At 37.5% G+C, this 26,506-nt stretch overlaps 1 protein-coding gene across 4 annotated transcripts in view; it reads right to left on the bottom strand.

The window, feature by feature from the left end:
• The window catches only part of dnm3a (dynamin 3a), a 63,862-nt gene that overhangs the window by 17,779 nt on the left and 19,577 nt on the right, over positions 1-26,506 (bottom strand). For 2 of the 4 annotated variants that reach the window (XM_048208589.1, XM_048208587.1), the window contains exons 15-19: positions 23,616-23,645; positions 21,912-22,025; positions 14,455-14,564; positions 5,873-5,984; positions 3,122-3,286 (exon numbers count right to left, since the gene is read on the bottom strand). In XM_048208589.1, coding sequence (XP_048064546.1) covers positions 3,122-3,286; positions 5,873-5,984; positions 14,455-14,564; positions 21,912-22,025; positions 23,616-23,645 — 531 coding nt within the window. Of the gene's footprint in view, positions 1-3,121; positions 3,287-5,872; positions 5,985-14,454; positions 14,565-21,910; positions 22,026-23,598; positions 23,646-26,506 lie in introns of those variants that run through there. The other 2 variants (XM_048208588.1, XM_048208592.1) reach the window with 2 other exon arrangements.

Raw genomic sequence — 26,506 nt, 5'->3', positions numbered from 1 at the left:
CACGGACTTACAGGTCGTCTGCGGCACGACGCCTCTCCACCCCTACAGCTCCATCTAGCTCCGCCCTCCCTCCGGTTCCGCCTCGGTCCTCTGTCGCTCCGGTTCCACCGCAGACCTCTGGCACCCCGACTCCACCTCAAGGGATCGTCGCCACGCCTCCCTCGCGGCCTCCGAAACCTGCGGTGTCATGCCTGGTCGTCGGCCATCCATCTGCGCTCTGGGCTCCTTCTCCACCGGCTTCGTCTCCATCAGTCCTACCCACAGTTTCGTCGAGGAATTCTACACCATGGCTCCTCCCTCCCTCGACTCCGCCGTGGATCACCATCCTGGCTGGACTCTGGAGTCTCCATCCACTCGTCCTGCTCCTGGTCTCCCCCTGGCTCCTCCCACCCTCCACGCCCCCTTGGACTATTGTTTCTGTTACGTGGACTCCCTTCGTTTACCCTGGTGTTTGCTACCAACTGTGACAACCTTCCATTCAATATTGATTAATTTAGGGCCTATCAGGTGCAGTACATGGCAAATTTCCTCAAAGAAAAAAAATATCTCTCAACTAATGCTGTAAACTACACAGGGAACCACAGTTGGTACATCATTATATTATTAAAGGTTAAAATTATTTGATTTGTAAGCTACTTACATATGAATTACACCTAAGGAAGTTTTTATATTAACGTTATAATACATTTTTAATGACAATTATGTTTCTATTCGATTTTAGGTTATATAAACGGTGGCTGTCATAAAATGGATTTATTCAAACATATAGTACATTCAAAATTGAAGCACAGGTTAAGTACAAACACAATGAATATGCAATAGCCTGTAGTGCATATATTTAGCAAAATGCTCTTCTCGGAGTTCATTTTTGTAGCTGACTAATGAGTTTTTGGACACTGAATGGCTTTTCTGAGGTAAATGTGACATTTCTACAACTGTTTTATTGATGTCTTTCCGTGGTTGAAACACTGATTGATCAATTACATGTGATAAAAAAAAAAAAATTCCGATCTACACAATTCACATAAATGACAATTTGATTCAAAACAGCGAATTTCACTGAAAAACTACTAGTTTGCAGGTATGTATATGAAGTCTTTGTTATAAACACGCACTGCATTTATTTTGCCTGTAGCTTTAAATGTTCAAGCTCTTGAAAGTCCGGTGGATCCTGATTGGCAGTAAATGTTTTTATCATTCATCAGATGGAAAAAAAAAATCGTTCTGAAAGTGATACCAATGATATTGTTCGTTATTGTCATATTTGTGGTGTGGAGTTTGCTATTCTCAGAGAATTAGAACAATTACTAAAACTTATAAACTTAAATAGTTATTGTTTTAGTTATCGTCCTTGGTGTGAACAGGCTTTAATTCAATAAAAAGTCCAAAACCACAGTGAAACAAATATTCTGGAATTGTTTTTTTGAAACACTGGACTAAAAAGATGGTAAAGTTATTTACACTGAAAGCTGCCCAAACATGGAATCAAAAGTTCAAAACATATTTCTAAATATCGCAATATAAAAAATAACCCAAAATACATTTTGAATTCTATTGCTGTAACAATTCAAATGCAAAATAGTTTTGTAAAATACCTAACTATAAAGTTTAGAAATATACCGTTCAATATTTAGACATTTAAAAACTTTGTACTGTTTATAGTATTTTAGAAGTAGAATATTTTTACAGTTTTTTTTTTTTTTTAATAGACATGCTAAACATTACATAAACTGTAAAACAAGTTTCCCTGTGGGAAGATCTAATGTTACCAGCTAGTGGTTCAATGGATCACAAAACTCACGGTTCGGATCATATTACGGTTATTAAGTCACGGATCGGATCATTTTTCGGATCAGCACAAAAAAAAAAAATTGGGGGGTGGGGGTAACTTTGCATTTATTACTTAGCCCACTTTAACTACTCCGATACCACAGCAGAAACTACTAGCCTAACTAATACATTATTAAAGGCAAGTGAACAGACTGTAAGAAGAACAAATACTGTACACCAATTACAAGCATAAATAAATACAACATAAAGTTACAAATAAAGTATAAGGAGTGAAATGTAATAATAATGTAATAATAATGTATTACAGAAATTTAATAATTAAATATAAAATTAGACTGTTCACTGTATGAATGTAATATTACGGAAGAGGATTAGGGCCAAGCAATAATAAAAAAATAAAACTATCTCGAGATTAAAGTTAAATTACGAGAACAAATTCATTAAATTATGAGAAAAATGTCGTTAAATTTCGAGAAAAAAGTCAAGATAAAATGTTGAGAATAAACTCATTAAATTACGAGAAAAAAGTCGTTAAATTACGAGAACAATTACGAATTTGTTCTCATAATTTAACTACTTTTTTCTCATAATTAACAACTTTGTTCTCATAATCTAACGAGTTTTTTCTCGTAATTTAATGACTTTATTCTCAACATTTTATCAACTTTTTTTCTCTAAATTTAACGAGTTTTTTCTCGTAATTTAACGAGTTTATTCTCAACATTTTATCTCGACTTTTTTCTCGAAATTTAACGAGTTTTTTCTCGTAATTTAATGACTTTATTCTCAACATTTTATTTTGACTGACATAATGCGTGTATGTGTCCATCCAAGTGCATTGAGGACGCGAAAGAGCTACCTGAAACGCACCTCTCTCTCTCTCTGTGTGTGTGTGTGAGCGCGAGCCTTGTATGTATGTGCGTCTACCGATAACAGCGCTGCGTGCAATACCGAAATAAATCCTCTTTTGCCTCTTATAGTGCTGGAATGGTTTTATATCTATTTAATGTGTGAACTAGCAAGACAAATCACGTGCAAATGATAACCTTTCACTCTATTGCGATGAAACTTGCAATTGATCCACGAATCACATGCGTCCCGAACCGTGGGGCTTGATCCGTACGGATTACGGATCAACAACGATCCGTTTAACCACTATTACCAGCATATGGTTATTATAAAATACACATTTACGAATAAACACATGTCTCTTCATCTTACATAAAAACTACTTGGGTAGGTATTTTAAAACAACTGTATTCGATCTGATTTCATTGTTTGCCTTTTTTTGTTTGATGTTATGTCAGTGTTAGATGCAAAGGGCACAAACATTGTTGATGACCAGGTGCATGATAGTCTTGGGCATCAGGTCTCGAATGCTTTTGTAGACGATGCTCATGTATGAGTCCACCAGGTTGCGGATAGTCTCGACCTGACGCTCCAGCTGAGGGTCCATGGAGAAGCTCTCCGCATGGCCTGGACCCTCTCCATCCACCTGACCAATCAGAAAAAAGACACTTGAAGATGTGGGCAAATCTGGATGGGAAAGGTACAATCAGCGTAGAGGGATGAGAAAGATGTTTCAGAGGGCAATGAGTGTGCATACGTGAAGAGAAATAGGCAGGGAAAAAGAGATGTTGGGGGATAAAAAGACGAGAAGCAAGAAAATAACGAGTTTTGCTTCAGTGACTCTCAGAGGGGGTGTGGTTGACTTCTGTCAAAGCAAATTATGGGGAACCCTGACAGAACTGTGACATCACTCAACATGTAGCTCCAAAGCATACATAAAGACAGAAAGAGGGGGATGGAGGGGAGCATGAAGGGAAAAAAAGCATTGGAGCTGATTAGAAACAGAGCTCAGAGCCCCCTCCCTCGCTGATCCTCCATGGTGTGACACAAGAGCTGAGGAATGCAGCAGAGCTCCTGACCCCAGAGCACAGCCACCATGAAGCCTGCAGCCGTAGAGTCACACACACATGCTACAGGAGAGAGAGCTATCCGAACAACAGTCCACTAAATTATTAGAAGGCCTCGATGGAATCTACCTTTTATGTGCTGATTTTAGGGTAAAATCTGTAGAATTCTGAGCAATAAAATGTGAAATGTGTTAAACGTTTATGAACGCCAGGCGCTCCAGTTCTGCAGAAATACGTGGAGGTTTCTCTGCATCTATGTGTGTAGATGCCGTGTGGGCCTGGTTATTATGTTGATCTATATCTCTGCACATTTCTTGAAAAAATGCAGCTTGTAAAAAATAGGTAAAGAATACATTAAAAATAAAGGTTCTTCTATGGTTATTTGAAATGCTTAAAGGCATAGTTCAACCAAAAATGGAAAAAATGGAAATACTCACCCTTATGTTGTTTCAAACCCATACTTTCAGGTTCATCTTTGAAATACAAATTAAGATATTTGTAATTTGATATTTGATGCTTCAAAAAGTTCATAAAGACATTGTAAAAGTGATCCACATGAAACGAGTGGTTTGATCCAAGTCTTCTGAAGAGACACAATGACTTTATATGATGAACAGATATAATTTAGGCTTTTATTCACATATAAACATTGATCAACACCCATACATAGAGCACATCAAATATGGTCAATGAAAGCTCAAACGTGCTTGCTTGATGTACAAGAATCATTTATGTACAGTTGAGCTTCTGTTTACTACGGAAGAGGATTAGGGCCAAGCAATAATAAAAAAATAAAACCATCTCGAGATTAAAGTTGTTAAATTCTTGTAAAAAAACTCGTTAAATTTCGAGAAAAAAGTCGAGATAAAATGTTGAGAATAAAGTCATTAAATTACGAGAAAAAAGTCATTAAATTACGAGAACAAATTCGTTAAATTATGAGAAAAAATGTTGTTAAATTTCGAGAAAAAAGTCGAGATAAAATGTTGAGGATAAACTCATTAAATTATGAGAATAAAGTCATAAAATTACGAGAAAAAAGTTGTTAAATTATGAGAACAAATTCGCAATTTAACGAATTTGTTCTCGTAATTTAACAAGTTTTTTCTCATAATTTAATGAGTTTATTCTCAACATTTTATTTCAACTTTTTTCTTGAAATTTAACGAGTTTTTTCTTGAAATTTAACAACTTTAATCTCGAGATGGTTTTATTTTTTTATTATTGCTCTGCCCTAATCCTCTTCCGTAGTTTACCATATTTGATGCGTTCTATGTCTTCAGAAGACTTAACCACTCAATTCTCATGGATTTCCTATACAATGTCTTCATGAACTTTATGAAGCATCAAAGTTTTGGTGGAATTGATCTCCAGGAAGGTAAGAAATCTCTCAGGTTTCGTTAAAAATATCTTCATTTATGTTTTGAAGAGGAAAGAAAGACCTATTGGTTTGGAACGACATGAGGGTGAGTAATTAATGACAGAATTTTCATTTCTGGGTGAACTGTGCCTTAAAGGTTCAATAAACGGTTCTTGAGTTAGTCATTTGACTCTTTGGAAATTGCCAAATGCTTTATATAGGTTCTTCAGATTAGCTTATTGGTTTCTGGATTCAATAGTTGGTATTCTGTCATCATTTACTGTTGATCCTACGTCGTTATAAACACCTGTTGCTTTCGGTATTCTATGGAACATAAAAAGAGAATTTTGAAGGCATAATGTTCACACTAATCTTTTCCTACTGTTTTATGAATACTACTCATTTCACATACTGTTAATATTTACAATGTTGTAGGGAAGTAGGCATATTCAGACGCAGGGTTGGAATAAGACATATAAACTACTTCTGGTGCTTTTTGTTGTATGGAAAAGAGTAGCATGAACTTTCTTAAGAACTTCTCATTTTGTGTTCCAAGAAAGAAAAAGTCATGGGGTGACAAAAAATGTGACTTTTTTTTTTTAAAACTATTCATTTAAAGCACTAACACATGGCGTTGGTTTTGTAAAGAACTAAGGAATAAAAAAGTTGAGAGTGGAGCTTATAAATTTTGACATGGCATCTGGCTATAAAGCCCTTTTTGGTTTAAACTGAAACCTTTATTTTGAAGCATTAGGCCACAGGGTTTAGCGTACAGGTACAGAAGCCAATGGGTTCCTGTGCTTACTGTGGTTTTCTCTGGGTAAACCCCAGCTCGCAGCAGAGAGGCCTTCCAGCTGTCCACTTCATCCTGAGTGTCACAGGCCAGCTCCAGATGCCTGTAGTCCTTATACACGTTCCTACAGGGAAAGTAATCTGTCGTTAGCCGGTTCCCATGGCAGCACGTACACTCTCGCACAAACAAGCGTAGCAAAAGCCTCTCTGGCTCACACATATCATCTGTCCAAAACCACAAACCCCAGACCACCCCTTCTGCCCTGTTTGAAATGAAAATCCATTCAAACTTTCCAATATGATTGTTTTTTTCCCCCCAAGTTTTGTCCTATCTCACCTTTTTTATTAGTCATTCCGATTCCCATCTTTTACTTTTGTCTCGTATACCCACTCTCTCTCCCACTTTTTTTTTTCCCGCTCGCTCCGAGAAAGGCAGGAATCTGGAGCCCATCTCTCTCCATCTGTTCCACATTCCCCCTAATTATACTGTTGTTCCTCTCCTCCTTTTGTTTCCCCCTTATTTCTCTCTCTTTTTGTGGATATTGTTTCTCTCTGTTGTGCCTGTGGGGTAAGAGGCTTAAAGTATAACGTACAACGTGTATTTGATTTAGTCTGCGGCTGATAAGAACACGGCTACAAGAAGGTGGCCTAAGACCGGGTCAATTCGGACACACATACACTGAAACAAACCACACCAAAGCAACCGCATTCTCACATGCTTCAATCTCATAAAACTCAGCTACAAAACACTGTTTTTGCAAGCACAGATATGACTCAGTGCTACTAATTGCTATAACTGAGAAATCATTTCTTATAACCGCTTAGTCCTGAAGTTTACGTATATGACTGCATATGTCATGCGATGCAAGCATCCAAACATCATTTGTTTTGCAGACCCTCCTAATAAGGCGTAATGTGTGGAATACTGTTTTGCGGTTAAACGATTCATAATTCATTGGTAGTTCATGATATTTACGACAGGATAACTGCGGCGCTTGTGAATGTACTGAACTTTATTTGCCATTCCAAAACCACAAAGTACGGCTCTGACTTTTAAAAGGATTTAGACTTAAAAATTGAGTATGCGCAACATAAACAAAACAATCTGTGTTCATCCAAAAATAATATTTGGCTACGTTTACGAGACTTATTATTGACTTTTTTTCTCGAACTGAAGCTTAGATCATGTTCCAAAGTCTTAGTTGCATGCAGTTTTATTTCAGTATTATTTCTAGTATTTTTTTTTTATAAATTGTTTTTACTTTTCATTTTAATTTTATGGTAAGTTTTGGTTATGTGCTTTTTGTCATTTTTGAGTTGTTTTTTTTTAGGAATTTATTGCAGTTTTAATTATAAATGGTTTATCCGTGCACATCATTATTTTTTCACAATCCATGTGACTTCATAATCTTTAATGAAAATAACTTCCCCTCCCCCTTGAAGTGGCATCTCTTAAACAGACCTTAATCAGGGTAGTGCCATATGTGAGGGCTAGAATACTGTGCGTTCAATGAATCGTACTGTTTAATAACTGATGAAACGTCTTTCTGAAAAAAAAAAAAAACTTTCAATAGACAAAAAGTCCATAAAACAGTTCTGAAATTTAAAAAAATCACGTGATCTAGAGCCTTTATACAGTGTGTGCCATTGTAAAGACTGTAAGCAGTGTTGAGGGTAGCGCATTACAAGTAACTTGAGTTAAGTAATCCGATTATTTTTTCAAGTAATTACTTTTTAAGGCGTTGTGTGTGAACATGATGGTTATTGTAGTTCTAGACTAAATGTGACAAAATGTGTTTACTCATCTCACTTGCACGAAAACATTCAGTATTCCTCAAAATGAATAAAAACTGTGAAATGCAAGCCGAAGTAGCACGTCCGGCTCAAAAAGAACCAAATGAGCCGGTTCAACCACCTGTCGAAGTTTGCTGAGGATTACCAAGGAGTCTGATGAGTGAGTGGACGATACAATGCAAGCCCTCAGGCACGTACTGGAAATATGCTTATTATGACTGCTGTTATTAAATAACATTGTATTTAAACTTGCAAAAACCTTTTTTTGAGAGATGTAAATAATTTTTACTCCGGTTTATTATACACAGTGTTGGGCACGTTACTTTAAAAAAGTAATTAGTTATAGTTACTAGTTACTTCTCACAAATAGTAACGGAGTTAGTAACTGAGTTACATCATTATAAAAGTAACTAATTACCAGGGAAAGTAACTATTGCGTTACTTTTAAAAAAAATAAAAAAATAAAAATATGCCAAATAAATTGAATGCCCACAATATTACATATAAGTCTAAGAATAAATTATTCTTGATGCGACTCCTGACTCATGATCCGCTCTTGCTCACGACATGAAATTTCTCTGTACTGTGTTGGTAGCCATTAAAGAAAACGTAGTTTCATATTTATGTTTAAATAGTCCTATGTTATGTTTTAAATCCATTTATTCGATTATGAAAAGTGAACAGCATGAGTAAGATGCATCATAAGATGCGCAAATATATCGGGAGACATGGAGTGGGTCAGACATGATTTTAAACACTACATTAAGTTTTGTTTTATAGAAAGCCTCTCTTTAAAGTGAATTTCGTTTTGTAAAAATTGTATCTTAATTTTAATCAATGTTTCATCAACCAATTGCTTGGATGTAATATATAACAAGCAAATATAGCAGACAATAAAATCATGACATGGAGGCGCGGGCGCGATCACTGGCGCGTGAACTGGAGCGCGTCTTATAGGCTAAATGAACCGAAACTCAGAGGCTGCTTGCCTCGCAGACATGAGAAATATATCTATAGAATGCTTGAAATATCTACTTTAACGAAAATTAAGTAATTAAACACGAAAAGAAAGAGGCTACTCTGATTATATAGCCTAATCCGAATGAAATGTGCGTTATCTCTCTAGGCGCGTCTATATGAGCAGATGATCAGCAATGAGAATCAGCAATGTCAACTTCATCTTTGCAGCCGACACTGATTCAGAAAACATTACTTTATTAATAAACAATTAAAATGTCTCCTTGCTGTTTTTGTCACATTCATAATCATTACTTTTGCCGGTTCTTTATGGCAATTATGCGTGCCCTTGAGTGATAGCCTATATTATGTAAACGCTCCTTATTATGGTTTATTCTCTCCAGTATTTAAGAAATTAAATTAATATAAATGTGATTAGTCAACTAATAGCTTAAATGAACAACTACTAGTCGACTAGAAAAAAACTCATTTCACATATTTTCGATCAAGCATCAAAAAGGGTAGTCTGGTTTGAGCTCGCGCTCAGCTCGCATGCTCTGACAGACACACACACAGCGCATCATACATTATTATCAGTTTAAAATTATATTTGTGTATGACTAACCGCAGCACACACCAGAGAAAAAAACTTTGCAGGTCCTATGGCTGAGAGAGAGCTTGGATGAAAACTGCATCAGTGAGCTCAATTATAGTAACGCGGCATTTTTTTTGGTCAGTAACGCTAACGGCGTTGTAATGGGAGAAAAAGTAATTCGTTTGATTACTCGTTACTGAAAAAAGTAACGGCGTTAATAACGCGCGTTATTTATAACGCCGTTATTCCCATCACTGATTATACATGCAGATTATATTTTAAATTGTTAAGCGAAATCAATGAGTTTATTCTTTCTATACTTTAGACATGTAGAACATATCCGTGTTTGTGCATCAAATGTGTGTTGTAGTTGAAAATCTTATCCAAGATGTAGGCTACTCAATATTGGTCAATATTAAGACATAAAGGATCCATAAATGAAATTGTGACCACAAACTCCATTGACACTAATGACTTTATTTGAACGTTTTATTGATATAACATGATACTGAGTTGTTAGAAAAGAAATGCATAGTGCATCATAGCATGATGACGTCAGGAACCTATGAATCTGCTTTTTGAACCGGTTCACGGAAATCGGACTTTGCATCACTAAAATCAACCATACTAATAAGCAAAAATGACTTTATATTAGATTTAGAAATTAGAGTGTTTAGCTTCCTCCTCCCATATCCTATTCTTCTTTAATCCAGAATGGCAGCACAGCTGAAAGGTTTGTTTGAGCTGCGCCCCCTACTGTACAGGTGTAAATATGCATTTCATTCAGCATGAGGCTTATTCTTTTTTTGTTGATATTAAAAAACAAACAAGCAAGTCCAGCCCAGGTGAGAAAAAGTAACGCAAAAGTAATGTAACACATTACATTTCATAAAAAGTAACTTAGTAATGCAATTAGTTACTTTTTAGGGAGTAATGCAATATTGTAATGCATTACTTTTAAAAGTAACTTTCCCCAAGTCTATCCCTCACAGCCTCGTTTCCATCTGTGCTAAATTCAATATGTTGTCTATAGCAAACAACAATGATCCAATCAATTGCCAAAAGAAAAGTTTTAAGTTTTTTATCTAATATTATATTTTATTTTTTGCTTTATTTTAAAGGTCCCGTTTTTCGTGCTTTTTTGAAGCTTTGATTGTGTTTATAGTGTGCAATATAACATGTGTTCATGTTTCCCGTGTAAAAAAAAACAGTATTTTTCACATAATTTACTTATCTGTATACCGCTGTTTCCACTGTCATAAAAACGGGCTGATGACTTCCTTGTTCTATGAAGTCCCTCCTTCAGAAATACGTAACGAGTTCTGATTGTGCCAGCGGTTCCTGTGTTGTGATTCGACAGCAGTTTAGCGCATCTTGCCTGGAAAAGTCACGCCTCTTACCATAACGTGGAGATGCAGGCGCTCAGTGTTATTGTAAACATGTCTTTAATTTTACCCTATCAATTTGAGCCGGAATCAGACCCGGTGATTGGACTGCGGGATGAAAATAACAGCGTTTCGACGACATGGCGACAAACACACTCTACAAACGCAACTCTTGTGTATTCCTGTGGGCGGAGGTTAGTCAAAAAACTGTTTTAGTGACGTCATTAAAGAAGGAAGTAGAGGGATGTAGTCCAAACTGGCCGTTCGATGTAGGCGACTTCTGTTAAATAAAATATCTCGCTTGGCATTGAACTTTGAGCTTTAAAATTTTACAGATTTTATTTATACTCTAACACCAACATTACACACTAACTAAAGTTTGAAACATGGGATCACGAAGAACGGGACCTTTAATTAACGAAAATGATTTTTAATAGTTTAGTTTTTGTTTTAGTTAATCATCACAACACTGGATACATGTAAAACATGTTATGTTTGCATCCATCAGTTTTTAAAAGCAAAAAAAACCTCACATTTACTGTAATGCACTTACAATGGAAGTCTATGAGGAGGGGTTTCCCTTTTTTTAAATGCTGTAAAAACTACTTTTGTTTGTTTTTACAAACTGATGAGCAGGTTGTAATTATTGTCTGCGGTAATCGTTTCAGATGTCTTAGCTTATGTTAAACCCAAAGCATTCCTTTAATCACAGTCCTGAGTGAGTCCAGAACCGCACATAACTACTCGCCGTCACATATGAACCCGGATGTAATGCGCACAGATGCAAAAAAAAGTAGAAGAAAGTAGGCCAAAAAGCTTTTTGCTTTTTTCATGAGCACTTCTCATGTGTGTTCTTTTCCCGTCCCGTGCCAGACTGGTGTCACCGCTGTGACAAAAACGACATCTACCGTCTGACATCACCGGTCGCTCTGACACTATAGGGAGTTGGTGGGTGTGAAGGGCATAGTATGAATCATTAGATCATGAGTGTGTGTGTGTTTAAAAGAGCAAGAGAGAAGAAAAGGGGATTTTTCAGAGTGCTGGGTGGTATGTTTCTGCTGGTGAGCGGGAATGAGTGTGGAGTTTATGAGAGCTTGAATATCTTTATACAGAGTGCTTGAAGTGATGGATGTGTGTGTGTGAGAGAGAGAGTGTGTGTGTGAGAGAGCATCTGATTGATTGTGGTGCAGCCTTGGGTGTGTTTACAATAGTCTGCCATGCCTCTCTCAGTGTCAAAGATGTGTGTGTGTGTGTGTGTGTGTGTGTGTGTGTGCACGCTCACCGCAGCATACCAACATCTCTCCAATTAAGCAGCTAATCAATCCCAGACACACCCGCACTCAAAATGAAAGAGGCTGCGCTTGTAGAGACAGAATGTCAGAGACTGAGAGAAAAAGAGGATAGGGAGGGACATTGAAGTAAAGACAGGCCAGGAATGTGTCAAAGTGTGTCCTACTGCGCCCCCTGTTCCCGTCCTGCTCTTTGTGAAGTATTACTGTGAAGTTAGATTGTGTTTATGTTAGAAAATATAAAGGTGCGCATGTGAAATGGAGTTATATGTCCCTGTACAAGGGCATGTGGATGTGTGTGCAAGTGTGTGTGCCGTGACCACCAGATGTGAATCCACTGCACTCTCCTTGAGACAATTTTCATTTCAAAGCAAAATCAACAGTCTTGGATCGGTTAGTTTGACATGCTCACTGACTGACCATAGATTGCCTTTGAAGTGAATCTTAGGCTTCTGACATTTAACTATTATTATACAGTTGTATGGAGCAGGATTTTGGACCAATGAGATTTCATCATAGGCGGGGCTACCCGAGTACGACGCCACAGAAATAGAAACCAAGTGACTGACAAAATGTCCCGTCACTCTTCACAGCTGAATAGCACAGCAACTCTTAAAACCTCTTCTTATATTTATCACTTCTGGTAATGACACGGGGTAACAGACAAGAAAGCCTCCATTAGAAAGCAGCCAGGAGCTCAGAGTACAAATTGCATCAGACACTGAGGAAAAAAAGCCTGGTTGTTGCATGGAGGAACATATTAAAAGAGGAGAAGAGAGCTCTAAATAACTGATTAATATTCCAGACATTGTAGAATGGAATGTGTGTGTGTGTGTGTTTGTGTGTGTACAAGAGAGAGAGACAGAGAAACAAAAAGAGAGAAAATATTAAATACCTCTAATAGAATAACTCTACAATAATAACTAATTTCTAGACTTCCAAAAGAAAATGTGAGTGGTGCTTGCCAGTGCAAAAATTGCCTCCAGGATGGCGTCCCTCCTTCTTTGTAAGTCTACGGGATTTTTGCACACATTTCATCGTCCACCAGACAATTAATTTTAATGGCTGGGATCTCAAAACACACTCACACTTGTCACACAGAGAGTTGAACTCTCTTTTAGCTGTGTGGGGTTTGTCTATAACAGGCATCCTCAAATATAGCGGACCGCTTGGTTCCAACCGAACCACGAGACATAATGACAACGGTAGCACCATTTTGCCGTTTCTAGTTAAATTGAGCAACACGTCAAAACAACGGAGCGGTTCACACCACATGCGCTCAGGGTAGTTTATGGTGATGATCTTTCGGTGCTATATCCTCTAATATTTTTATCTAGAGCCAAACAGGTTTCATTCAAGTTTTTTGAGTGCACGTTGCTTCTCTCCCCCGCTAAAGACGTTAAAAGCGCCACATTAAGAGCTCCAGATGCTGCAGTTATTTTAACAACAGTGGTACTAGCAGCAACAAGGTGAGCAGTAAAACAGATGGATATTTCACTAAAATGCTGCAGAAAACAAGAATGCATCAAATATAGTTAATTTATAGTTATAGAATTTATACTTGAATACATAGATGACTCTGACCATTCAAACCAGGTTTGTGACAAGATGTTTATTTGGTCTACATTTAGCGGTAACACTTTACAATAAGGTTCATTAGTTAAACATTAGTTAATGTATTTGAACTAACCGTGAGCAGTACATTTGTTACTGTATTTACTAATCTTTGTTAACATTAGTTAGTGAAAATACAGTTGTTCATTGTTTGTTCATGTTAGTTCACAGTGCATTACCTAAAGTTAACAAGATTTTAATAATGTATTAGTAAATGTTGAAATTAACATTAACAAAGATTAATAAATTCTCCATAAGTGCAGTTCATTATTAGTTCATGTTAACTAATGAACCTTATTGTAAAGTGTTACCCATTTATGTTAAGAGCATTTCATAATAAACAATGTTAGAACTAGGACAATTATATGTAGATGGCAAAGAAATTTCAAACTTAACTGTGTTTTCTGCTCATAACGAGGGCATTTTGATTATGTACATTGTTTGTTTGCTTTTAGTAGATACTAGATACTGATTCTAAGAAATATATAAAAATGATCCAGACCAGGAAAACCCTGAACCACCATACAGTATCTTTACTGTCACATGGCCTTCTGCTTTACATATGTAGGCTATCTAAATGTAAAAATAATAATAGCTTTATAAAACATCGGTTAATATTCATATCTAATTGGGCTCAACTGATGAAATGTCTTATAGAAAAATTCTCAGATGCCAGTACTTTGGCTCTGAGGGCCCAACATCCTCATCTTTGATGACTATTTTGACTGTTTTTTGTTTTGTTTTGTTTTGTGACTTCTATTACAAAGCAGTACTGGTGCCCAATAAGGAAATGTAGAGACCGACCTTTTGGAACTTTAATTAATTACTCCTGGTCTATAATATACATCTATTTCATTTGTACTTCATCTAGTGTGTTTGATCTTTACATCCTTTAAAAGAAAATTATGTTCTCTGAAAAAACATATTCTCTTTTGAAGTGTATGTAGGTGGTGTAACTGACCTTTGCTCTGTGTTAAAGATGGCAAAGACATGTTTGCTGGACATGAAGCCCTTTTCTATGTCCCGCACCTTCAGGTTGTCCAGAGGAAGCATGTATTTCTTCTCTTTTTCCTAGAAAATGAGACAATGGACATCTTAAGACTTAGTGAGCTGCCTACCTAGAAAGCAATTCTGGGAACCTTTTTTAGCATTCAAACATGGCAAAGTTTTGAGAAGCAGATACAATAAGCAGATAAGCAGATAAGCTTCTTAGTTTCTCAAAATTGGTGTTAAAGAAATAGGTTACCCAAACAAGAAAAATTTGTCCTCGTTTACTTTTACTCATGTTGGTCAAAATCCAAGTGACTTCTGTGGGACACAAAAGAAGAAATTCTTAAAGGTGCCGTAGAACGCATTTTCAAAAGATGTAATAGAAGTCTAAGGTGTCCCCTGAATGTATCTGTGAAGTTTCAGCTCAAAATACCCCATAGATTTTTTTTAATTCTTTTTTTTAACTGCCTATTTTGGGGCATCATTAAATATGCACCGATTCAGGCTGCGGCCCCTTTAAATTCTCGCGCTCCCCGCCCCCGAGCTCGCGACTGGCTTAAACAGCATAAACAAAGTTCACACAGCTAATATAACCCTCAAAATGGATCTTTACAAAGTGTTCGTCATGCAGCATGTCTAATCGCGTAAGTACAGTGTTTATTTGGATGTTTACATTTGATTTTGAATGAGTTTGATAGTGCTCCGTGGCTAAAGCTAACATTACACACTGTTGGAGAGATTTATAAAGAATGAAGTTGTGTTTATGAATTATACAGACTGCAAGTGTTCAATAATGAAAATAACGACGGCTCTTGTCTCCGTGAATACAGTAAGAAACGATGGTAACTTTAACCACATTTAACAGTACTTTAGCAACATGCTAACGAAACATTTAGAAAGACAATTTACAAATATCACTAAAAATATCATGATATCATGGATCATGTCAGTTATTATTGCTCCATCTGCCATTTTTCGCTGTTGTTCTTGCTTGCTTACCTAGTCTGATGATTCAGCTGTGCACAGATCCAGACGTTAATACTGGCTGCCCTTGTCTAATGCTTTGAACATGGGCTGGCATATGCAAATATTGGGGGCGTACATATTAATGATCCCGACTGTTACGTAACAGTCGGTGTTATGTTGAGATTCGCCTGTTCTTCGGAGGTCTTTTAAACAAATCAAATTTACATAAGAAGAAGGAAACAATAGTGTTTGAGACTCACTGTATGTCATTTCCATGTACTGAACTCTTGTTATTCAACTATGCCGAGGTAAATTCAATTTTTCATTCTACGGCACCTTTAAGTTGTACTGGTTGCTCTTTTCCATTCAATTACAATGAATTGGGACTGGAGATTTCCAGCTTCAAAACTGTCACAAATTTCAAGTCATCATTTACTGATAATCTTTCCCACTAACCATCAGTGAGTAAAACTTGAGAACTGGATCAGTCCAATTCATGAACAAATCATTCAGATCACTTCTGTGAACAAGATCATCCAATTAATTAAATGCATCTGTCTCAAAAGAACAATTTGTTCTGGAATCAGACATTTCTTGTAAACCTATAAAAATGGAAGCAAGATCAAGGCTTTCACTGCTCTTAAGTTGTTAGCAAGTTGTATGAACCACTTGTATAGTGTTTTGCATCCTTTTTGAAGTTTGAAAGCTTCTGTCCCTATTCATTGCAATTGCATGGAAAAGAGTGACCGGGACATTCTTCCTTTCTGTTCCAGAGAAGAAAGAAAATACAGGTTTGGAACAACAGGGTGAACAAATAATGACAGAATATTTATTTTTGGCTGAACAATTTCTTTATCTGAATCTCTAAAATGGTGTGAACTAGTGAAAATGACTATAAGGAAGAAAGCCAAGAGTGTAGAAACAAAGAAAGAATTGACTGTAGATCCATGTGATCATCCTCAGGATGGCTTCAGGCCCAGGACAAATAAATAAATAAATAAATAAATAAAACGTGCACATGAGTGATGCCACTAGTTTTCACTCTTTGAGTAAATGATTGAAAAAGAAAGAAGAAAAAAGAATGAAAGAGGAATTGAGAGATAGAGTGTGAGGGCCCACATGTGGAAGTCATTATTCGGACCAAGGCTCTAAAACACAACATTTCTTCTGAAAAAAAAAAGAAAAAAAAAAGAAAAGAAAAAGAGCTCCCCCTCTCCACCTCTCTCCTCCCTCTGTCTGTACAGGAGGGGCTGGGGTCTCAGGAAACGGCTTGGATTACATTGCAAATAATGGAACGGAGATGTGGGAAAGAAAGAGAGGAACAAGGGATGAAAGTGTGAGGGGAAACACTCTAAAAAGAGTAAAAATGAAAAACAGAAGGGGAAAAGAGAAGCCATATGAAGCCACTATCAGTGATTGAGTCTGACGGAGTGACTGTGTAGGAATTTTTTGGAAATTCAAGTATTTTCTGCAAATCAGCTAGACCATCTAACATCTAGTGCTTTGTGACTTAAAGGAATATTTCACCTAAAAAATCTGTCATCGTCTATTCACGTAAATCCAATGCCAAAACCTGACAGTAGCTATGTTCCATCCAAAGTTGCAAATTTAAACATTTGCATAAAACATTTGCGAAAAAGTTTCCATCCAGTGAGCCAAAGAGAACAAAATCGTCACTTCCTGATAAACTGGCGCCCAGTATCACTAAGAAAAACATTTGGTTGCTGCAGTAGGAGAAGCCACTATGGGTCTTTTTCGTAATAAATTACTTGATGAAGATAAAACGCAATGAAATGCAATAAACACAGTCATGTCACCTTGCATTCAGAGGCAGATGGGAACGCAGTCATGTTCTGGGACAGTTTTGGGAGGTACAGAAAAATTTTGATGACAGTCTTTGGCAAAGGCATTTCATAATAACTAAAACAACATTTCAGATGATGTGCAACGAGATCGGTCCACTGGCTAGTCCAGTTATGTCGTCCCATTGTGCAAAGTCACATGACTTTTTTTTAATACACATTGAGGAATTTATTTAGTAAATGTGTTCCAATCATAGTTTATGTGCATGTTTTCTTAACTTTTAAAAAATATATCTGCCTCAATTGAGTACATTCGTTTTTTTATGCGCATTTTTCGAATTTATGCACATCTTGGCGTGAGTTTTTTAATGCAGTATCCCAAAATGCGCATAAAAAAGGTGGCTGGAAACATAGCTAATGTTGAAGAATCATTACACAATTTACCATTCAACAACAGTTCATAGTGAGCAAGAGCTGACAAATACGGAGCCCCGCACATGACATGCAAGAAAAAAAAGTAAATTGTGCGCACGATTTACTATTTTGTTCCCTCGATTTGCTAAATTGTGCGCACGATTTACTATGTCGTTCCCTTGATTTATAAATCGTGTGCACAATTTAGCAAATCAAGGAAACTAATTAGTAAATCATGCACACAATTTACTATTTCGTTCCCCAGATTTGCTAAATTGTGCGCACGATTTACTATTTTGTTCTCCAGATTTGCTATATCATGCGAACAATGTACTAATTTGTTTTCTTCGATTTATAAATCGTGCGTACAATTTAGCAAATTGAGGGAAGAATTAGTCAATCGCGCGAACGATTAGCCTACTATTTTTTCCCTGCATGTCATGTGCAGGGCTCCATAGACAAGTACCAAAAAGAACAAAAAAGCACTATAAAAGTTTCATAAAAGTGGTCATTAACTTCTTGTGTGCTACATTTTAAGTGTTCTGAAGCCATTTGTGTAAAAGACTGAAATTTAATGAACTACACTACCATTTGGTGTCAGTTAGATTTTTAAACTGATCAAAAGTGACAGTAACAACATTACATTAAATTACAAAAGATTTCTGTTCTAAATAAATACTATTCTTCAAAAAAAAACAAAAAAAAAAACATGGTTTCCACAAAAATATGAAGCAGCACAACTGTTTTCAACATTGATAGTAAAATGTTTCTTGACCAGCAAATCAGCCTATTAGAATGATTTCTGAAGGATCATGTGACACTGAAGACTGGAGTAATGATGCTTTGTCATCGCAGGAATAAATTACACGTTAAAACATATTAAATTAGAATTGTAATAACATTTCACAACGTTCCTGGCGCTTGACATCCCCTGCTCACTACAAACTGTCATTGTTGGACAAGAGTTGTGCAACAATTAGTCATAAAACAACAGCATACGGTTTGTAAAAGCATGTGGATGAGCAAACAATAACAGATTTTTTACTTTTCGAGAACTATTCCTTTAAACTATCTCTCCTTGTCCTCTTTGACTCTCTGCACACCTCCTTTTCTGCTCCCCTCGAAAACTTTCTCTCTTTTTTCATTCCAGAGGGGCCCACTTCCTGCCTGAGTTTTTAGAGGTTAAAAAAAAAGTTAGAAATGACAGGCTGGCGTTAAGAATACAACATCTGGTACCGCTTTAGTGAGAGAGCAGGAGAGAGAGAGAGAGTGAGAGAGAAAGAGAGAGAGATGAGGCAGGGAAGTCCGGAGGATGGCTGGGAGTACTGAGAGAGGACGGAGGGAGAAAGACAGGAGTGGATAGAAGAGAGTCGGACCAAAAGATTGAAAGAAAGAGAGGAATTGAGAAACAACGGACCACTCCAAAAGTTTATTCCCCAAGGGTCCCATCAACCCTTATATGGCCAGTGGGGTCCCTCCCTCTCCTCTCTCTCTCTCTCTGTCTCTCTCTCCTTGCTTCTCTGACTCCTCATTCCCTCTTTTTTGCTATGCCTTCCATGAACGTCCTGCCAGATAGCCGGCTGTGGGAGCGAATGTGCCACGTCAAGGCTGGATACCGCAATCCAACGCGGAACGGGGCCGGGGACGAGATGGAACCGAGAAAGCCGAGAACGGGTAAACGGACGTCTGGAGCTTCTCTCTCCGTCCTCTACAATGGCGTCATCCCGACTGAGAAACAGATAGAAGCAATGGAGACTATTTCTGTCGTGTTTATTTTGCATCTTCTACCGCCTCCTGTGAAGGTCGGGGCCAGCAGGGTTGGACTGAGTGATTGAAGTAGATAAAGAAAAAGAGGTGAAAAGAGAGAGAGAGAAAGAGAAAGTGAGAGAGAGGGCTGGAACTATCTCCTGCTCCGTCATCCCAGTGTTCAGACTACCTGTTCAGGATCATACTGGTGTACAGTAGTCTGCACATTGGTTAGACTGTGCATGGACTCACGTCGCTGCATGGGGGACCGGCGCAAACTCTCAAAAACACACACAAACTCAACAACTGCAGGTGAAAAGTCAGACTCTGCTATGTTTGGTTTGTTTTCTACATCAGTGTTGGCGATACTGCATGTCTCTGTGGACTCGAAGTTGCCGTTAATGACACAGACATGAAGTTTCTTGATGATTGAGAGCTTGAATTTAGTTGATCGCCCACCAAAAAGGAGGCATGTGCATCACATCAGCCACATTACGTGTAGCTAAACCTGGCATGCGAATGATATTACATGTAAAAGCGTTCTGGTAGTCATTCCCGCCGTTTATGTGTAAACGTATGTACTCAGGCCGAGCTGTGCATGCGTAAAGCTCCGGGTCTCCGGCTAGTTTTTCGTCTTGAGATGTTCAGAAGGCCCTTCTGAAGGTTTCGAGTAGCGAGATTTGTCCAGATCTCAGCATAACCGACGCATGCTAACTGGCATGCCGTAAGATTCTGAGAAGACCGCGATTATGCCGTATGCTAACAGAAGTGGAGGGGTGCACAAGTCATCTGTTTTCCCTCATGCAGCTCGGCTCAAAAAGAGAGAGAGGGAAGACTGCAGGAATGCGTGTCTGTTTAGTGTTGGGCGCTGATTAACCCAAACCAGCAGTCTCGGGCCATGAACGCCATCAGAGACGGGACAGATTTAGAGAAAGGAAGGGAACGTCTGATGCCACTTTGAATTGGAGAACATTTTTAAGGGTAAAGAAGTGATCTGTTTAAATGCAAGAATGTGTGTATGTGCACATAGAATGTGTGAGAATTGCAATGTGATCTGCTGTAAGGGGTGAGGGGCTGTATCTCTTCCTCTCTCTCTCTTCTCTCTCTCTCTCTCTCTCTTTCGGCAGGCTCTAGGAGGCTGGATGGTGTTTGGACAAAGTCTTACAATTTTCCACCAAGGAATGTGTATGGCCCCAGTGAGACTGCCAACCACAGAGACAGAGTGAAATGAAGAGAAAGTAAAGAAGATAGACAGGGAAAGAGATGGACAGTGTGATATGAAGTCATATATTCAAATTTTAATTTGAATTTCAAATTTAAATTCAATTCTGGAACTGAAGGGATCATGCACACACTGCAATAATGGATTCAGCAGAACATGAGGAACTGTGAAGTCAGCCAACTTCTTAAGTCCACTAATACTTGTGTAAAGTTCAATGTTAATTTGAAAGGAAACCAATCATTTTAATAATAATCGAAATACTTAAATTAAATTCAGAATTTATATATGTTCGGATCTGAATATTTTGAGCCTGACGATGTGCGACTTTCAGAAAAACATACCCGTGTTTATGCGAATTCCTCTGTTTGAAGTACCGCACGGGTTTTGAGTTTCAGTATTCATTAAAATTAGTGTTTGCTTATATAGTCGCATGCATTTGGCAGTCGGGACGACCGGTGAGCCTTAGTGTGTCTGCGTCTGTGTGTGTTTAAGATTCTGTGTATATCAATAACCATGTGTGTCTGAGTATGTGTGTGTGTTTGTGTGTTAGTTTGACTTGGGGGGCTTCCAGCTATGTCAGGGTGATCCAGACCAAATGCCTTAATTCCCAATGGACATAGAGAAACGGTGGGGGTATAAGAGGAAAAGGGAGCAAGTAAAATGCTAAGAAAGGAGGAAAGAAGGATTCAACAAAATGAGAAATGAACGACTGAGTGAAAGATAAGTGGATACAAGAGTTTCGTAATCTAGTAATAAAAGTTACTGCATTTAAATTACCATCTTGGTTAAGAGTACTGTGAGTTTTCAGTGTCATTTTTACTTTTTGTAGCAGACAATTATTGATTTATTTGAGAAAAAAATTATAAATTGCAAAAGAGAACAATGAAAATGTTTGTTAAATGCAATGATGTGAAAAGAAAAGGCCTTTATGTTTGTATTCTAGTAATATATTATCTTTGTCCTCTCTCTTGCCCTTTTGCTTCCGGCTTCCGGTCGGGAGAAGCAGGCTGTGCTGCCAATGACTGAGAGCGTTGTCTGTCTGCCTGTCTACACTTGCTGTGCAGAACTTCCTGCACCTGTACAGCAGGCACAGACAGGCAGACAGATGGCAGCCCGCCTGACAGGCCACACAGTGTGACTGACACAGAGACCAGCCAATCAGTTCCACCGCAACCTGGCAGGGAACTTTAAGCAGACCACTGACAACTGTATTTTACCATGATCATCATAAAGTCATTAAACGAATGAAAGATCACATTTAAATCTGTAATTACTCGCCTCATCATCTTTAAACCAGGACAGACTCTCTGCGGTGAGCACGAACCAGTAATCCTTGGCCCCTCCTTTGATCAGGCTGATGTTGTTGATGGTTAACCAGCCCTTGCGAATCACCTGAGGGGCAAAAGTCAAAGGTGAAAAGTCTGGGTTCAAGGTTCATTAAAAAAAAAAAACACAGGCAGAGGCTGAGAATCTCTGGTCCTTTAAGAAACAAAAATGTCAAGGTGAATTTAAAGAACATGTCAAATCTGTATCCAGGTACTAAATTTTACTGGTCCTTTATGAATGGATGGATGGATGGATGGATGGAAATAGAGATAGATAGATAGATAGATAGATAGATAGATAGATAGATAGATAGATAGATAGATAGATAGATAGATAGATAGATAGATAGATAGATAGATAGATAGATAGATAGAACAGTTACAATACTAACCCTGAAAAGGAAAACAAGAGCAATATAATAAAAGCTAGTGGGCAGAGGATGACAGAGAAAAAAGTAAGGGATGAGAGGGTGGAGGTGAAGAAATAAAAGGAAACAGAAGGTCAGGATGGCAAAGGGAGAAAGGGGAAAGGTCCAAAACATCCCGTAGGAAATATGTGTCATTTTTTGGCTGATATAGGCTGATCATGACTTTCAAAACACAGTTTTATCCTGTGCGTCATTCATTCAGTTCAGTAACATTATGGACAGTAGTCATTTAGAAGTAGTATGAACTATTATTCTCAAATTACACAGAATGTATAGATTTCACCTTAAAATAGTATTAAAAAAAAAAAAAAAACCTGAGCTGAAGAGATGAAATGTAGCAAAAAAAGGCATCGCCATGATGCATGCATGATTTCTGAAAATGGTTATCAGTAGATAAAATATTAAAGTAACTCTTGTACAAATCTTCTACAAAAGCATTGCTTCACCTACCATTTCAATTAAACCTTCAAAAACAGCAACAAAAAACAATAAAACACAAAAAAAATCTCTTTATTTTGTGACTGTACCAACCTCAAGTTTGCAGCATTCACCTTTTTTCTTTTTTCTTCAAAATCAGAAATTGCTAACTCACACACAGGCCAAATGGACTGAGATCAAAGACGAGCTTGAGATTCCAACCTGTTTTTAACATTAGCGCCCACATACACACAAGCCTGTTTACTCTTGTACTTACAGGGCTGCAAACTGTAAGGAGGTTCATTCACAGACAGTACACAATAAGAACAGAATTAAAGTTCAGTGATTCGTGGACATTAAAATGATGAATAGGAGGATAAATTAAACAGGTATAAGGTTTTAGCATGTGGTTTAAGATTTCAGACTGTTTGGATTTACAAGACACTGCTGGGCAAATCAGGATTCAGAATAAGAGTTCAAAGGTCAACTGAGTCATGTTTTGGACTGTTGTGTGTATCTACACTGATTGAGGAGTCTTTAGGGAAGTGTAGTGCATGACAAACACACTGTACAACAATGTTCAGGGAGTGTTTTAGCAGGAGTCGTAAAAATCTGAATTTCTGAGTCCCAGAATGTCTTAGATTTATGTGACGGCAGCACCAGACAAAGGGTGGAAAAGAAAGCGGTGAAGAGGAAGATATGGTTTTGCTGCGTTCAGAGGCATACAGGCTTTTTGACATACATAGACACAAACACAAAACTATGTGACGCTGGTAGACAGTAGGTAAGGCTTACAGACACTGGACTCGTACAATTTGACTGGGTGGAGGAGCGGCAGCACCCTAAAACATCAGCAGAGAGGAGAGAATAAAACCATTAAGGTGGCACCAGTGAGCATGGGCATCTCTCCTGACACGCTGGCACTCCACATTGATTCCTTCAACCCAAATTTTTTTATGTCATTTTACAACACTAAAAATCCCATACAACTTTTTAAGCAATGGAAGGTTTAAATTAGTAAAGATTAGACATACAGCAAAAAGCAACTATGCAGCACAGTGAGCGTTCAATGAACACTATGTGAGTGTGTGCAGGAGATATGAACATTGAAGATCTTTAAAAAATTACAGGAATGCTTCAGGTTCAATAAAGGGATAGTTCCCCAAAAAATGAAAATTATCCCATGATTTACTCACCCTCAAGACATCCTAAGTGTATATAGCTTTCTTCTTTCAGATGAACACAATCGGAGTTGTATTAAAAATAATCCAGTAACCTCTGTGGCGCATGACGTATTGACAAAAGCGGAAGCTCAGAGAATAGAGCAAAACAAAACACCAGTCACGAATTAGAAGTCTAAAACAAGAAATTTTAAAGCAGAACTAAGTAACTTTTTTTACCTTCATAAATAGTTTTCTAAGTCCTTACGATGGTTAACTGACTTGTAGTGGTGTGTGTGAGGCGAGCACTAACCCCCCCGGCACGTTGAGCTTCGCCAACCCGACACAATCTCGCCTCATGTTCACGTTCACGCGAGAGTGACAAAATGCTTTACGGTAATTCAAAAACAATGTATATATTATGACTTTATAAGACAATTTCGAAAATTACCCACCTCCATCGAGATTTCTTGTACTGTATTTGCAAAACTACTGCGCTGGTGAGCGTTGTAGTCCAGAGCTGCGCTTGGAGTACTTACAACAGTGTGATTCACTGAAGGAACCTGTAGGGGGAGCTTCGCAAATCTTACTGAGTTCCGCTTTAAATAAAAATATCAAAGGATTTCAATATAAGAGGAGCTCGAGTTTGTTGCCCAGCCCTATTTGTTTGAATCGCGAGAGCGAAAGTCAAGCATCGTGTCAGAGGTTCCAACGTAAGTCGACTTGCGTACGGATGTTTGTCGGAAGCTGGTTATTATAGTTTATAAAGTTATAAATATGGATATTTTTATTACAAAAACCCATCACTTTGCTTCAGAAGGCCTTTATTAATCCCCTGGAACCATGTGGATATCTTTTATGATGATATCTTTTATGATTTTTTAAACTCTGAATGTGTTTGTCTGAAAGAAGATAGTCATATACACCTAGGATGGCTTGAGGGTGAGTAAATCATGGGATAATTTTCATTTTTGGGTGAACTATCCCTTTAAATTGTGGTTATGTTTTTGAAATTGTATTTTTTAACATTTTTTCTAATTGCTCCATAGACTGCCACTGTGAGTGCATCATAGTACAGTACATACATTACCATTCAAAAGATAGGGATTGGTATTTATTTTAAATATGGTAAAAACTTTAAAATAAGGGTGCACTAATATGCATATACTAATATGAATTACATGATTATCTGTGCGTTAATGTATGACTCATGAAGAACTAAACCATTCATTAATGTTTATTACATTTGCAACTAATTAAGAGTCTGATTAATAGATTCAGTCATATATGAATTGCTAATTATTAAATGTGTCATCATGAATTAATTCCCTATTAACTAATATCTATCATTACCTAATACTGTAATGTGTTAATTACCATAATGGGTCAAAGCCATGGATTTCATTTTCTGTTTTATCTGTTTTAATGAATCATTAGCAGAGATATCAATGATTAAAGATTCAATCAAAAAACATTTTTTTGACTTGATTTGTTCAAATTAATGAACCTGGAAAATTCCTTTCAAATGGACATCGAAGATGAGAAAGAGCAACTTACATTGGAATGGACTGAAATGTTTGTCCTTAGAATCATGTGATCAAGTTTTGGTGCAGAACACAGAGCTCAACCATGGGGCAGAAGGGAAGAAAAAATGCCATTCAAAATCTCCACTTGGAAATTGATTTTTAGCATATAAACCTTTTAAAACAGACCTACTTTTAAAAAAAATCTTGTTTAATACCCAGAGAAGCACTACAATTAAAACTGAAACAGGACAGAGGCTCGAGAGTTCTAACGGTGCAGTCAAATTTGCCATTGTTCTGAAAATTTCGAAGGCAAAAAACCTGTAATTTCAATAGGAATCCACATAATTGTGAATTTGACGTAAGAGAAAAGATTTCCCCATGAAGATTTTGGAATGGAATTCCAAATGTTGACCAACAGAAAGCTGCTTGTTTGGAAAGTGACTGCTGTGTGAGCTTTTCTTGCATATCATGTGTTAGAAGATATGCAATACATTGGTGAGCCACTCAAAAAGCCACTCCCTGCTTGGTCAAATGGAGAAAAAGAATGAGAAATATACTTCCATAACCAAGGGCACAAAGAAGTGGGCAGCCATTGTTGAGCTCTACTGGGCTCATGGTTTTTTAATAATTGTTTAGAGCCAATTTCATCCTATTCTAGTATAGATCTAATTCTAAACAAATGGGGCCATGAAAGCTGATTACAGAATAGGGGCAAAAAACAGCCGTCAGAGAGGCAGAACCTGATTTCATCAAGTGCAACATGTTCTTGGATCAACATCTTTGTTGGTCCTGGAACAACTTTCATCAGATTTGAGGGACAAATTTACAGTTTACGTCAAGTTTTGGCTTACAATCAGGGTTAGGTGCTTCTACATCAGTGTTATTCACCTATGATTTCTCTCATTTTAGGGATATATTATTTGTAGGGTTAGGTTTAGGGTTAGGGATAGGACATAATTTTTGGACAGGAATGTTGTTCAAAATATGTTGACCCAGGAACACGTCTAACTTTTCAAA

Source organism: Megalobrama amblycephala, linkage group LG11 (assembly GCF_018812025.1).
Source record: "Megalobrama amblycephala isolate DHTTF-2021 linkage group LG11, ASM1881202v1, whole genome shotgun sequence".
Lineage (NCBI taxonomy): Eukaryota > Metazoa > Chordata > Actinopteri > Cypriniformes > Xenocyprididae > Megalobrama > Megalobrama amblycephala.
Note: the sequence above shows the minus strand (reverse complement) of the source record. Positions and strands in the feature narration are given on the sequence as shown.